General features: G+C 38.7%; 1 protein-coding gene across 2 annotated transcripts in view; it reads right to left on the bottom strand.

The window, feature by feature from the left end:
* LOC131984474 (retinoic acid receptor beta-like) overlaps positions 1-16,194 on the bottom strand; it is a 189,120-nt gene that overhangs the window by 105,431 nt on the left and 67,495 nt on the right. For both annotated transcript variants that reach the window (XM_059349297.1, XM_059349298.1), the window contains exon 2: positions 8,635-8,783. In XM_059349297.1, the coding sequence (XP_059205280.1) occupies positions 8,635-8,783 (149 nt within the window). The remainder of the gene's footprint in view (positions 1-8,634; positions 8,784-16,194) is intronic.

The raw sequence follows: 16,194 nt of genomic DNA, 5'->3' as shown, positions 1-16,194 counted from the left end.
CTGACCTAAACCCCTAACTGTAGCTGTGGGCAGTTGCTCCAGGGATGCTCAAAGCGCCGGGGAGTGCTGGTGTTTACATATTACAGCTGTGTTGCAATATGAGGTGCAGGGAAATATAGTGAGCCTTGGGGAGGACAAAAAAACCATCACAATAGCCAGGAGTTATGCTGAGAAATAACTCAGACTATTATTTTCAGTGTCAAGAAAATAGAACAAGAGAAAATAATATATGAGTAAAAAAAAAACTGGTCACAGTTCAAACAGTTCAGACACCGCTGTCCCTCTATCAGCCTCTGCCTCTGTCATGTCACTCATATATGTAGTATGAGAGCCCGCCTGGCCAGTTCAAACTGGCCTATCGGGTCGGCACTATAGCATGAGAGGTGAGAGGTTAAACACAAATATACATGGTTATTCTTAGTTTGCTCACACCAACAAACCCCTCTTAATTTCCTGAATATGTGATCATTAATGTTCTACATTCAAATTGAGTGAAACATTTGTTTATCATTCAAGATTTACCTTAATTAGCTGTCATTTTCATTACACATCCTTTGACCAATCAGATGCAATACCCACCTACTCACATACATCATAAAAGGGCTGCAACTGAAGCGTGCTTCCTCTTTAAGCACCAGAACAAGATGACCTCCACAAAGGACTCAAAGGACAGGTTATGGCTTTCACTTAAAACTGAGCTTTATGCAAAGTAAATAACTCGTATTTCTAAATGTATCCTCTAACCATTTGACAAATAAAACTATGTATGACTCTGTGCACTTTTGTTAAAGAAAAAGGGGTTAAAGCAAAACAGCTCACAAGCTAAGATGCTATGCATCATGTGCCATCTCCTAAAATGATGCTGGAAGGAACGAGGATGTCCCTTTTGAAGAATTGATGTCAGCCATTGATTTCCTCCGTCCGAGGAACAGACACAAGTGAGGGAAGGGTGGAGACATAACAGCCGAATGGAAAGCACCCCCATTTACTATGTAGTGCACTGACTTTACTGTCTACCTTTTTATTTGAGTGTCTGCATTTTTGTTCTATAATAGTGCCCTCAGAATTAAAAAAAGCTAACCAAATCAAATAGTGTCCATGGCATGGATAATTCACAAGTGTGACTTTTTTTTCTGCTTTATACAACACATTTCAGTATTCATCTGAATAAATCAGTTCATTTAAATTAAACTATGTGATTTCTAAGAGTGGGAACATTTCTTAAATAAACTAAATAAAGTAGTAATTTGTATAAACCTGCATTACTGTAATTTCTATGAACACATCCAAATTCTGCTTTGTCTTCAATTTAAATGAATGATTAGATAATTCTGTGACAATAAGTCCTCCACGATATGACATTATATGATATGACCACCAGTAACGTTTCCAAAAGTAGTGCCCTTATCATTTGCAGGAGATTGACACATGTATGTAAATGTTGAAAAAAGGTCAACAAAACTACTTCCCTACAGTAAGAGGGAAAAATACAAGACTATAAAAACTTAAATAAATGCATGTAAATGCTGGAAGTGAGGAAGGTACATAGCTGATGTAACTACCGGAAGTTACTCCAAATAATATTGTTTACTTTTGTTTTCAGGGGGACATGACTGCTGCTCTGCTGTGAGAGTCCCGTGTTTGTTTGACCCATCTACCACTTCCCCTTTGCTTTCAAATTTTGTTTGCATCACTTCTGCCTTGGCGTTATTCATAATTACTGCAGCCACTGGGGGGCGCCGCTCACTACAAATGTAAATATGGGCCGTAACCAGGCGGCAACCTCCGTGTCTGAGCAGGGAGGCAAACCAGGAAGTGCCTTAAGCTGCATTCTACCAAAAATTCCAGAAGGGGGCGCTAAGTTTGGCTGCAAAAAAAGTCTGTCCATTCATTTCAGTGCAAAATGAGAAAACTTCTCACTTGATTTATTACCTCAGAACATTTTTTAGGACAACACTATGGTCTCAATCACGAGTAAAAAATCTTCTTCAAGACAATCTGATGTTAATAGTTTTAATAATGGCCCCATTTAGAAGAAAATAGAAGATACAGAATCATATGATTTGGGGCGTGGCTACCTTTGATTGACAGGTCACTAACAAGGCGAGCCGTCATCAGGAGAGAAGAAGAACAATGCGTATCCATGGCAACGTGTCAATAAAGTTATATTTAACGTTATATAGATATAAAAAAGGACGTTTAGCGGTTTGGCGTCATAACTTTGACCCTTTCACTGTATTTTCACTCAATGACAGTTTATTTGAACGTTTTGTTCAGTAAAAATGTCTTGTTCAGTGTTTGGTTGGACTAACAGACACTCCAAGGAGTCGCTGTTCAGTTTTCTGAAGTAAGTAACAAGAATTTGTTACTTACATACTTAACATTGTTTTTGTTTGTTGCTAGCCAAAACTAACATCCGAGTTAATGCTCCAGTTGATGCGAACATGAATTAGCAGCAGCTTCTCTCAGTCAGGTTGAGGTGTAGAGAGGCTGTAGTCAGTGATCAGATCCCTCTCGCTCCTCCACAGTCCAGATATGGTCTGCTCCCCGTATCGGAAACAAGATGGAGGCGCAAGATGGCGACGAGTGTAACGCTGGACTCGATGCTTCCAACGGGCCACAAACCAATGGGGGATGTCACGGTCACTACGTCGATTATTCATATACAGTCTATGGCCGTAACCAGCTGCTGTGTCATATTTTATTTTTTGTGTGAGGGCTCAGAAAAACTGATAAATGTTCGGACAGCAGTTTGTAAAACAGTCTGGATAATTTTTTATATTGCTGCATTATGTGCATGCGTGTGAATGCGCAGGAGGTTTCTTCAAGTGCTTCACATCCATGTAGCCTACATAGCGCAGACACACACACACACACACACACACACACACACTCTTTGAGTCTATTTGTAGCTCTAATTGGCACATTCACTGGGCAGTAAAAGGCTCTTCTTGCTGGTTAAAAGCCTACAGCTGTACAGCATGCTTGGTTGCATCTACCCAATAGAAGGGGCTTGCCCCTCACACTGCAGACAACAATACCTTCACCATGGAGAGAGAAATACAACACAGTAAAAAAAACGATAATCCGCTGCTTAATCCTCTTGAGTGAGGACATCACAAATATCAAGGCCATTCTGCCATGAATTGAACTATTTTTTTTATCAGCGCTGTGGAGTGAGTGGATGGATGGAATCAAACCATATTGTCTGTATTCAGAAGCACTCTGACAGTGATTTCACTTCATTTACTGCCTACATGTGTCACTAAGGAACTCAGGGTGCTCAGCCCCACAGCCATGTAATCTAATGATGTGATGATTCTCCACTTATCTGTCAGTGTGCACTGCAAAAAGGTGTGTCTAAAAACAAGATAAAAACACTAAATCTGAGGGAAATGATCTTGCTGCATGGACAGATAATTTCACTTGACAAGATTTATTAAATAAAGATTGTTAAATCTAGAAATAAGCATGTTGTACGCTTAAAATAAGAAATTAACTCTTAAAACAAGATCAATTATATAACACTTCTAAATCTAAAGTTTTTTTTTTAATCTTGGTAAGAAACAAATAATTGTCAGGATTTTGTGTTTTTATCTCGTTTTTAGACACACCTTTTTTGAAGTGCAGACAAACGTAAACATTTACGCTCTCATTTACTCCTATGGGCAATTAAGAGTCACCAGTTAAACCTTTTTTGCAGTGTGTTGTGTCTAATCTAAGCTGTTGTACTTCATGAACAGTGCAGATATGGTTCTTTTATAGTGGGTTTACCTTAAACCAGAGGCCAGAGCAGCAAGGTCAGAGGTCATGACAAGTCTTTACGATGAGGCTTATATTGGCACATAAGCGGTATGGGAGCCCGCAGAGAACTTAGTTTGACCCAGAGCATAGTGAGTGAGCTGATCACCACCTCCCTCTGGGCCAAAAACTCCAAAGGATTCCTAGCATACCACCGCTTCAATTACAGAGGCTGGGTGGAGAGCGGACATCACAGCGCAGTCTGGCTGCATGGGAAGGAATCATACAGGCTGTCTGCAAGGACTACATGTGTACTGCACAGACGATATTACTGTAATCCATTCATAAAGTAATAGGAAGCTTTACTTTTTGATTTTCAGCTACATAGAAAACGGTGCAGAATTATTTAATCAGTGCTCAATACATATGCTTAATGCATTTAAAGGTATAGCTGCCTATTCTCTGACTCGCCCACTGAATATTGTTTATATATGTGTGTATGTGCATGCGGGCGTGAGCTGTTGCCTAGCAACAGCTGCTGTAAGTGGAAGAAGACAGACAAGTGCTGGCAGAGCAGATGTTGGAAGGAATTTCTAAAAGTAGAACATTTGAAAATGGGAGACTGAGAGGAGGTACTGTCATGTCTTAAAGGAGCAGTTCACCCAAAGTACAGCAAACATATAGTCTTACTTCAATCTTGTGGTTTTTAGCCCAGAAGGTTAGTTTTGGTTTATTATATTTCTATATGTGCAGAGATAACCTGAAAAAGCTTCAGGCGAAACGCATTGTTCGCTCTCAGTAAATCACAACAAAGCCATTCCAGTGTGCGCTGGTATTCATTCTTTATCTAAAGTTGTTTCTGCTTACATACCTACATACCTACATGGCTGATTAACCCTAGAGATATGTGATTTTTTTCTTTTTGTAAGTCGGGTCAACCGACCCTTCACTTAATTACTGAGACACATTTTGACACAGATCAATGGAACTCAAATAAATATAAAGCAATTTAAAAAAAAAAATGTTCCCCTTATAATAAAATGACTCTTATATTACCATCACCACACCTCTTCCTGCAGCCTCCGTTCCTCCGAAGCAAATCTCAAATCTCCTTGCCCCTCCCATCAGGACCAACCACAGAACCTGGGGCGACAGAGCTTTTTCTATTGCCGCCCCCTCCCTCTGGAACTCTTTCACAAAAAACATAAGAGACTGCTCACATCCACTCACTTTCAAAAAACTTGTCAAAACCCACCTGTTCAAAACTGCTTTTAATGTATGAGCAATGTTGCTGAACTTAATTGTTCGTTTTTATTTGTAAATTGCATTTTTACTGTGTTTTAACTTTAAAGCGTCTTTGAGTACCTTGTAAAGCAATCTATAAATAAAATGTATTATTATTTTTATTATTATATCTCTCTGATACAATCACAACATGGCCGCTGTATACACTTGCACTAATTAAGTACTGTTGTTATAGTTATAGTATATATTTCCTTGTATTTATCTATCTATCTATCCATCCATCCATCCATCCATCCATCCATCCATCTATAAACATTAACGCTAAAAAATAATGACGAATTATTTATTTTTTTAGAATGTAATTTTTTGGCAATAATTGAGACCTTTACGAAAATCTGATGCAGAAATATCAGCCAATATTGTGATTTTTTTACATAAACATTTAACATAACCAGACATTTTTGTCAGTTATAGGACTATTTGTTAATATTTTTAGATGTACAACAGGTGTTAGGCAGCTAGTAGGAGGCAGGGTCGGACTTGGGGTTGGTGGTGGACTCATTATCGGCTATCAGTGTCACCTGCAGAGAGGTATTGTGTGTGGACAATAGAAGTAAACAGAGGGCAAGACTGTTTACAGACAAAAGACTGAACGGGACTGTCTCACGCACCACCACAAACTGTAAATAGATCTCTAAAACTGAACGACTACCAAGAAGAGTGAGCTAGCCGACCCAAGTGATGCAGAACCACAAATCGACAGCGGTGGCCAGGCAGTGAGTCCACCACACAGGCCTCCAGATAGATAAAGCTGCAATCACCCAGGGCAGTAAGGTTCCATCTACACATCTAATGCATCATGTAGGAACAGGCAATATTATACAGGCTAGCCTGAACAGTAGCTTATTAGGATTTTCCATGAGCCAGGTTAACATAGCAGTAGTAATAAAGGTAAATACTCAGCAAAACATTTTACAGTTCCTCATTTATTTGACGATGTTTGACGAAACAACCCCCACTAAAGGTGTACTCATCAGCATTTTTTTGGAGCTTTTGACTGCACTGCAAAAAAGGTTTGTCTAAAAACAAGATAAAAACATTCAATCTGAGGGAAATGATCTTGCTGCATGGACAGATCATTTCACTTGACAAGATTTCTTGAATTAAGATTATTAAATCTAGAAATAAGCATGTTGAACACTTAAAATAAGAAATTAACTCTTAAAACCAGATAAATTTAAGCTGCAAGGAGCGATCAACTGGCCCGAGCAGAGTGACCTGACAATTATTTGTTTCTTACCAAGATAAAAAAAAACTTTAGATTTAGAAGTGTTAGATCATTTATCTTGTTTTAAGAGTTAATTTATTACTTTAAGCGTTCAACATGCTTATTCCTAGATTCAACAATCTTAATTTAAGAAATCTCGTCAAGTGAAATTATCTGTCCATGCAGCAAGATCATTTCCCCTCAGATTGAAGACTGATCAGTGAATCAGTGAGTCCAACCCTAGCACATAACCTCTTGGTCATTGTTGTGCTTGGTAAAGTAGTTTTACAAAACAAAAATCCCAATTCAAGGTCAAATTCCATGCTTTTTCCAGAGCTATCAGTTTTTTATGGGTGATATTGAAAGCTCCAATAAAGATGGATGTGTACTGTTTGTTTTGTCCAACTGCTATTTCCAAGGACAACAAGAGACTTTTGAACTTATCTCAAACATATCTTGATCTCTCTGTACTGCAGATTTATATTAGATATTGGGCGATACCATATATACTGATACTGATACATCTACAATAAGCTCACATCATCACATTTGAGGTCACAAATTCACTAACTAACTGCCAACTATACTGAGGAACCATTCATTCATTATCCTTAACTGCTTATCTGAACTCAGTGATGGGCAGTAATGCGATTACTTTTTTCAAGTAACGAATAAAGTGTGGGATTTCAATGCAAAAACAGTAATTAGATTACTGTTGCTTTCCCGCAAGCAGGCTGCGTTACTGTGTTGCTAAACCGTGATTTTGTTTGTAGAGTGTCTCATGACAATCAGGTCTGAGCGGTGCAACGTCAGTGGTAACAAACATGAGTGTCAACAAGAGATGGAGTGATGGAGAGAGCAGACCATGCAGCATTTAATGGCTGGAAATACCCACATTACTTTGAGTTTGACTCGGTAAAAGGTGACAAAAACATTAGCATCTGCTGTACACTCTGCGTGGGAAGGAAACTTTGATCTACAGCAAAAAATTCCACCTCAAATCTGAGCAAGCAGCTAGCAAGCCAGCTCAGGATGTGAAACTGATTGAGAAACCCCCGGATCCGCCCACTGACATGACCACTGAGGCTACCACATCCAATTCAACCAACCAAACCTCCGACGGGCCCTAAACCTCCTGCTAAACAGGTGAAAATAGACTTAAGAGCGTCAGGACTTAGTGCCGCTGAACTGAAGAAGCTCGTCGCTGGCTATATTGTCGAGGACATATTACCCAGTTTAACTGGAGACTGAATCATTCTGAGGCATCGTAGAAAAAATACTGACCAAAAGCGTGTCAAGCTGCCTCAGAGAAAGTCATTTTCAGGACACCTTGAGAGAGAATATTACTGTTTCATTTGATTCAATTTTATATGATGAAATATGCAGAAAGAATAGAATTAGGCTTTCTTATGGTTTATTGAAAACCTTTCGTTTGAGCATGACAAACAATAAACTGCAGCAATCCAAAAAAATACGGTCAAAAACTAGTGTGCTCTCCTCGTCTCCATAATCTTAATTAAAACAAAGTACGCAATTATGACGTTACACACGTCTCAGCCAATAAGAAGAGTGCATTTACTACTAACCAATAGGCATTCCTACAACCTCAATAAAGAACTATGAATCAAGTCTGAATTATTGATCAGCTTCTACAAAATACAAAATGGCTCTAACACAGTAACTAATTACTATTTATAAGTAACTTGACCAACAGTGGGGCTGACACAGACAGACAAACTTCACCATTTACGCTCTCATTCACTCCTATGGGCAATTAAGAGTCACCAGTAAAACCCTTTTTGGGAAGAAGCCAGAGGACCCAGAGAAAACATGCAAACTCCACACACTCCGCAAGCCATATTCAAACCTAGGACCCACTTGCTGTAAAACCACTTCACCACGTGAAGCACAGTGCAATACCAAATTCCAAAAGACTATGATACAGAAGGCTACATAGAGGGGCAATTATATCTTTTGGATGCAACTCCTGGATCTGTCTTTGTGGAAAGATTTATGGGTATACTTGTGGTCAGTCTTCTGTGGTCTGAACTAGAGATGAACTTGTTATTGTTTCATTTATCCACATAAGATTCCTTATATGTGAAAACTACTTGGCAGTCGACTTGTTTCTGTATTCTGAAAAAAGGTCAACATGTCATTCAGACTGTGATGAATGGTGATGCTCAGATTAGCAGTTTAGAATAAATTCCACAACTTGGCTTCAAAAAGAATGAAGAAACCTTGAAAACAAAACCTGTTAAGTATTTCTCAGTCTCTACACTCTAATAGAAACTATTTGGAGTGAAAATGCCCTGTATTTCAGCATCACAGAGAGGAAACACAGTGACATGTCACAGTGTGAGAAGGTACAGGAGTCCTACCTTGCAGCCCTCACAAGCACTGACACCATAGTGGTAACCAGAGGACTTGTCCTGGCAGACGAAGCAGGGCTTGTAGACTCTAGGAGGGGCCGGCGGGGACGGCGGGCTGGGGACCAGCTCCTCAGAACTGGTGCTCTGTGTTTCAATGGCTGCGGGGAATGCAAACAAGAGAAGAAAGGAGATGAAGAGGCCTGGTTTCAAATGACTGAATGATTCATTTAGACATCTGGAACTAGAAAAGGACATTTACACTTAAAGTTCTTGGATGGTGCACTGTTGTTTTTACGGTAAAAAAAACGGCAGCTGTGGTTGCCAGAACTTTACCGTAATAAATACAGTGCAACTTTTTCTAATATTACGGTTAAAGGATATTAGCACTGTTGATTTAATGTTTAAGATTGCCATTTTATTCCATATTTTACCGTATAAATAAAACGTTTTTACAGTAAAAAAAAACAGCAGCTGTGGTTGCCAGAACTTTACCGTAATAAATACAGTGCAACTTTTTCCTAATGTTACGGTTAAAGGATATTAGCACTGTTGATTTCATGTTTAAGATTGCCATTTTATTCCATATTTTACCGTAAAAAAAAAAGAAGTTTTTCCATCAAAAGAAATGCTGTTCTGCCATATAATTGACAAGAAAATGCTTTATAAATGCTGCATAAATTAAAGATTTTACCATTAAATATTACAGTATATTTCTGTTAGCGATATGGTGTTTAGTACATTTAACAGTGAGAAAAAGTATTTTTATAAAAAATAAATGCAAAAATTAAAATCATGGCTTGCATAACAGTATATTTTTGTTACAAACACGGTGTCATAGTATTTTACAGTGGAGTTATGTATTTTTCCTAAAAAATATTGTTTTAGCTGATATTTACATTTACGGTGTTTCATCGTTACTGAAATTGAATTAACCCATTCGTCATTTTACGTCTTACTGTCATGGTTTAGCAGTTTTTCACCGTAAAATCTACAGACATTTTTTTTTTTTACAGTGTATGCAATTCATCATGTCTGGTGATATTCATATGATTTGACTAGTTTGTGGTGACATCATGGTCCATCGTGATGTTTCACTTAGCACCTTGAAGGGAAAATGTACCAGACTTTGAATGTAAGCACAGACCAAAGCACTGTCCACATGCACACAGCCTATCTGCATAGAAAATGGAGAACAGTCTCTCCAGCATCTCTACTGATTAGATTACTTTCTTCCGTACTTCATCAGAGTAAACTCAATTACTGATGGTAAGGGACAAGCTCTTATAATTACTGGACCCTCGTCCTTGCATGGAATTCCCTGGTGGTTTAATCTAATCTTCCGCTACATTCACCCTGTGTGACTTTTTGCGCATGTTGAATTTGAAGCTTTGCATTTCGCAACTTCAGTGGCTCCAGGGAAGACTTAACAAGTCTGTGGCACATACAGTACGGTACGTGAGGATGAATGTTACCTCTATAATACGGGATGAGAAAGTAAGATGATCACCAAGGTTAATTAGAATGAGATGATTCATAAATCTATCGATTCTCTCTCTTATCTGCGTTTAAGGAGCGGTTTGAGCAGCAAGGAGAAGTCTCTGTGACTTGTTATGAAACAGTGACAGCATCGACTGCTTAAAAGTTCTGCAGAATCTTTAAGTAGACTTGCATAAAGCTGACATAATGGTGCTGCGTTAGGATTTAGAAAAGTTTGCTGGTCTGAATTTCAAGTGGTATTCATCTGAGAGTAAACAACTTCAGTAGGGAAAGTCAGCCATGTTTTTCTCCGCTCTTTAAACAACTCCAGTGCGACCTGGTTTCACTGACGACAGACAGACAGACAGACAGACATTTGTTTTCATTGAAGTCAGGTCATCTCATTGCTCCAAATGGTTTCCCTCTGTTGTTGGCAGAGAGCAGTCAGAAGCAGCTTGCACATAAAGCAGATGTATGGTGAGACGCCATACTGGAGGCAAGCCAGTGGTCTGACACACAAAGCCATCTGATAGGGGAGAGAGGGGGAAGAGATGCTGTTGCATTTTGTGTCTATGCATGCATATTACAAATACAGTGTACAAGTGAAGTACAAGTTAGACTGGAGTCTCAGTAATGATACCAAAACATCTCTTTTCAAAAACTTCAAGGAACAAATAAGGCCAGAAATACTTAACGAGCACGTTTTGGTGATAGAAAATGCTTTTGAAATAACATTCAACCTTCATGCAACTAAAACTCTCAATTGGAGCCAATATTTTAGGTAAAAACTCACCATATTCAACAGTTGAATAGCTTGAAAAGCATGAAAAAGCTCACAATGTCAATCCTAAAAATAAGTCTTTAAACAATAAGATAATTAAACAAGCACATGATAATACTACTAATAATTAAATACGCACATAAAGCTATGGTCAGTAGGTAAATTATACTCAAAACAATATAATTAAGATACTATTGCTAGATATAAGAAGAAAATACTTGGTAAGCTTCATGTTTTTTGCAGTGTATCCACATGGGAACCATATGCTATTTTAAAGACTTTTCTTTAGACTTGCCACATACTGTCACTATACTTGACGAATCACAAATCTAACTGGAATGTCAGTCAACTGTCAAAATGTCAGAAGAAGAATGATTTAAACTGTTTGGCATTTTAGTTTCAACAATAAGAGCAACTAGCAACCCTAGATTGAAGCAGGCTGCACTCAGGAACAACTCAAAATTGAACAAACGCACTTATTTTGATAGTCTATGGAATGCACTCATATCTGGCAAAAGAAGAGAACATCACAATAGACTTTGTGCACGTATGATTTGATCAGTTTGGATGACTCGCCCAACCCTAAAGCACTTTAAAAAAAAAATTCTGACAGACTACTATATACATATGACGTGGGCAGCTGGGGCTCAGTTAGTAGAATGGTCACCAACTAATTGGATGGTCGGTGGTTCGATCACCGACCATGGCAGCCTACACGTTGAAGTATCCTTGGGCAAGATACTGAACCCCAGATTGCTCCCGATGCTGCGTTCATTGGTGTGTGAATGAATTCCCAATGGTGGCAGGTGGCACCATTTAGGGTAGCCTGAGTGCAGTCTGTATTGTAAAGCTACAGACTCTTTTATAAGCCCCCGTCGATATGTGTCCCCCTTACCTTAACCTGCACCAACCTGACCCCTGACCCCAACCAGTCCTCCTTTAAGTTGTTAACATGAGCCCAAGTTTACCTTAACCCCAAACAGTTCTCTCTACAAGGCCTAACCTTAAACTTAAATCCTAACTCCAACCGCGGAGGTGATGCTACAGAGAACACCATTGAGGAAACATCATTTGACGGGTAACAGATTTCAACACCTTTATTTTGAAGTTTGGCCACACGAGTTAGTACTGTAGGTAAATATGGTTGTTTCTCCCGCTGTCCTAGTCATTCTCTGTAAAGTCGAGCTGTTTACGCACGTTCTTCTGGGCTTTGTAGTAGTTTAGACATTTTAAATCCTGCTTAAAATGAACATTCAGCGTGCTGTTCATTGTTTGTTTACATCCGAGTACTTCCAATATGGCTGACACCTGGGTAACTGGCTACAATGCGCTGTGTAAAACACAGTAGCAGGCAGACTGCAGCTGCATCAAGGGGGGGATGGTGTGGGGATGGATGACACAAACCCAGGATTTTGACTAAGGCCCCGTTTACACGAGGCCGCTTGCGGGTAAAAACGACAAAATATTTTATGGGAAGTGCCTTTCGTTTAGAAAGCGGATTCTGATGAAAATGCATGGCGTAAAAAACTTCCACATGCCCAAAGATGCTCTTATCGCTTTAAGTGATGCCGCCTGGCATGCATACCCAATCCAATTCATACACTTTTGCAGCACCGTATGCAGCAGATTTCCTCCCGAAAACGCTTGTCTAAACGCGGAATAAAAAGTGAAGACGCGACGCCACTTTTGCGTCTTCTGTTCAGGCCGTCATCATGTAAATTTAGCCTAAGTCACTGATGTACGTGTCCAGTTGGAAACTTCTTTACTCATGTAAACTGAGGGTGGACAGAAGGGCTGTCCCTTTTCCCCAAAATAAAGTTTCAACCGATCAAAAATAAAAGAGAAGTCGTGTATTTAATTCAAACTTTTACGACCTCACTTATTTTGACAGTCTATGTAATGCATTTATTTCTGGTGAAAGAACATGACAAAAGAAAAAATGACAACCATCCCTTTGTTCATAATGGTGGCTATAGCTTGCAGTGTACGCCATTGATTTGGATGATTCGCCCTAAAACCCTAAAGCACTTTTCAACATTTTTTCCCAAAAGACTGTCTAAATATATACATTTTACATGTATATGAATATGTATATTATTTCTGTTTGCCCCATTGTTTTAACTTAAATATTGATTCTAGAGCAATATCCTCAACATGAGCTATAGTGGTTGATGTGGCTCTTTTAGAACCTTATTAATGTCCTTCCTCCATCGCTGATTTAACATAATCCTCAACTCCAAGTCTCGGATCTCCTTGTGTGTATGGTTGCTAAGATAAAATAAGTGGTTCATTCTATCCCTCTCTCCTCTCCACAGAGACAGTAATATCCCTGTCTGGTGTCAAACATGTAATAAGTGAAACAAGGTGTTTGTCTGAGATGAGGATGTATGACTACTGGAGCACAAAAACAATGTATATTAGACTTCCCGAGGAGCTGCGGCACACTTTAACATACATCTAGAGGAAAAATACTGTTGTTACTGATATGCCTTCAGAGCATTTGTGATGGCTGGGTAGTCCCACGCTGAGGAGAGGCAGCGCCAACAATTCAGCCCCGCTGCCTATTTGAAACTCATGGCTGCGTCTGGGAGGCAGTGTGACCACCTGCAGACAGATGGGACGCATGAAGGTAGATTCATTATGCCCCTTAGTGTGTGTGTGTGTGTGTGTGGGAGGAGGGGGTGGTCAATGGGTACCTGTATAGGCCCTATCAGGTGCAGAGGAGCCTTTTTCCATTTTCTGCGTGATTAAACTTTGAGTCGACTTCCCCGCATGTTAACATACACAGAAAGCTCCATTAGAGGAATAAAGGCTGGTGACAGACAAGCGCACACGGCGAGTCTGGCTTAAGAACAGGCAGAGAAAAATCTGTGGCTGCTGAACCCTTAGCCTCTGGCTGAACCTGCCGCCGGGGTCAAACAGGAAAGCGCACACTCCCTGCTGGTGGCTACAGGCAGAATGAGGGGAAAGACTAGAGAAAACAGCTCCTCTGATTGGCTCGTCCACTGGGACTGAGCCTGCTGACACCAGGAGCACCAAAACATACACAGTGGCTTTTATCAGCCAGTCACTACTCCGAATAACACACGTGAAAGTATACACCAGCTTTAAAACGCTCTCTATTTTTTGACTGCACAGCAAAAAAGGTGGGTCTAAAAACAAGATAAAAACACTAAATCTGAGGGAAATGATCTTGCTGCATGGACAGATAATTTGACGTGACAAGATTTCTTAAATTAAGATTATTAAATCTAGAAATAAGCATGTTGAACACTTAAAATAAGAAATTAACTTTTAAAACAAGATAAATTAAAGCAGCGATGAACTGGCCCGAGCAGAGTGCACTGCAAATTATTTGTTTCTTACCAAGATAAAAAAAAACTTTAGATTTAGAAGTGTTATATAACTGATATTGTTTTAAGAGTTAATTTCTTATTTTAAGCGTTCAACATGCTTATTTCTAGATTTAATAATCTTAATTTAAGAAATCTTGTCAAGTGAAATTTTCTGTCCATGCAGCAAGATCATTTCCCTCAGATTTAGAGTTTTTAATCTTGTTTTTAGACACACCTTTTTTTTGCAGTGTACTCTGAAAAACACACGTAAAAGTATACATCAGCTTTAAAACTCTCTCTCTTTTTTTTGGCTGACAACATTAAGACAAGATGTGATCTTCTCTTGCCTCGATCTGATTAAGACTCTAGTGTGACTTCATCAGATCAAGTCAATGATGTTCCAATGCTGAGTATATAAGTGATGCAATGTATGCAATCTTTTGAATAGAGAAATAACATAATGTTCCTCTAAAAATAAAAAGCTAAATGTAATACAATGCCTGCTGCTGACCTGTAGCGCTCATTCAGACGTGCATGTAATTCCATTCAAACTACAATTGAAGAGCCACATCGGTCGGGTGTCCCACACATGCACATTAATTAAATAAACACTACATTAACACTATTGCCATCCAATAATTAATGATTAATCACACTTTTTTAGGCCCAACATAGGCCTGATTTTTTCTTTAGATTATATTTTGCTTTTATTAGATAGTACAGCTGAAGATAGACAGGAAAAGTGTTCCGCAGGTAAGAACTGAAGCAGTCCGCTGCAGTAAGGACGCACACTGGGCACCACATAGGACTGTTTTTAAATCCACTCCTATCACCACTAATATGACAGCTCGTGTGGCATTCACAAACGATTTAAGCGACCTTCGAACTCATCTGAGCGTATGTTGTAATAATCCCTTGCTGCACAGGAAAACTGAGCAGACAGAGAGAGTGAGAACATTACAACAGATCAAACTTGAACCAGAAACTCAGTCGAGTCTCTTCCAAATGGAGGTCTGTTTACAAGCTGTCTGATCATGTGACTGCTCATATTTCGATGTCTGACTTCCTTGTAGTGACTACAAAATGTTCCCAGTTACTGCTGCCATTGATTGGCAAAACTATGAAAATTTAAACCAACCTGAAATGAAAAGACACTTTGTGTCATACAAAGTGAATATTGTATGTACACTGCAAAAAAAGGTGTGTCTAAAAACAAGATAAAAACACTAAGTCTGAGAAAAATTATCTTGCTGCATAATTTCACTTGACAAGATTTCTTAAATTAAGATTATTAAATCTAGAAATAAGCATGTTGTATGCTTAAAATAAGAAATTAACTTAACTTAAAACAAGATAATTTATCGCACACTTCAAGTTTCTAGACTACAAGTTTTTTTTATCAAATACAAATAATTTGCAGTGTGACTACATGACCAAACTAATTATTCACTTAAATAATCCAAAACAGTTGTTCAGAATCTCATTGTCATACTTATTATGTATGTTATTTTGGCTCAGGTAATCCAGAAAGTATCTTCTTAAAGGCGGTTACATGAAGAAACAAATAATTGTCAGTGCATTCTGCTCGGGCCAGCTCATCGCTGCTTGCAGCTTAAATTTATCTTGTTTTAAGAGTTAATTTCTTATTTTATGCTTATTTCTAGATTTAATCATCTTAATTTAAGAAATCTTGTGAACTCAAGTGAAATTAAAATGTAAAATGATTTAGTGTTTTTATCTTGTTTTTAGACACACCTTTTTTGCAGTGTATGTACTGTGGATGGTAGTTAACACACACCCCTAAAAATGTAATTATTCTTTGTCTGATAATAAATTATCTTTGAAATATAATTCCTGTGTGCAGAATGTTCAGTTGCATGCACTGAATTGAAACACAAATCTAATGTAATAGAAAATGGTCATTAACAGTAAATTGTCTACAGGCTCTCTGCAGCAACCCTGAAAAAATATACAGTG

Source organism: Centropristis striata, chromosome 14 (assembly GCF_030273125.1).
Source record: "Centropristis striata isolate RG_2023a ecotype Rhode Island chromosome 14, C.striata_1.0, whole genome shotgun sequence".
Taxonomy (NCBI): domain Eukaryota; kingdom Metazoa; phylum Chordata; class Actinopteri; order Perciformes; family Serranidae; genus Centropristis; species Centropristis striata.
Note: the sequence above shows the minus strand (reverse complement) of the source record. Positions and strands in the feature narration are given on the sequence as shown.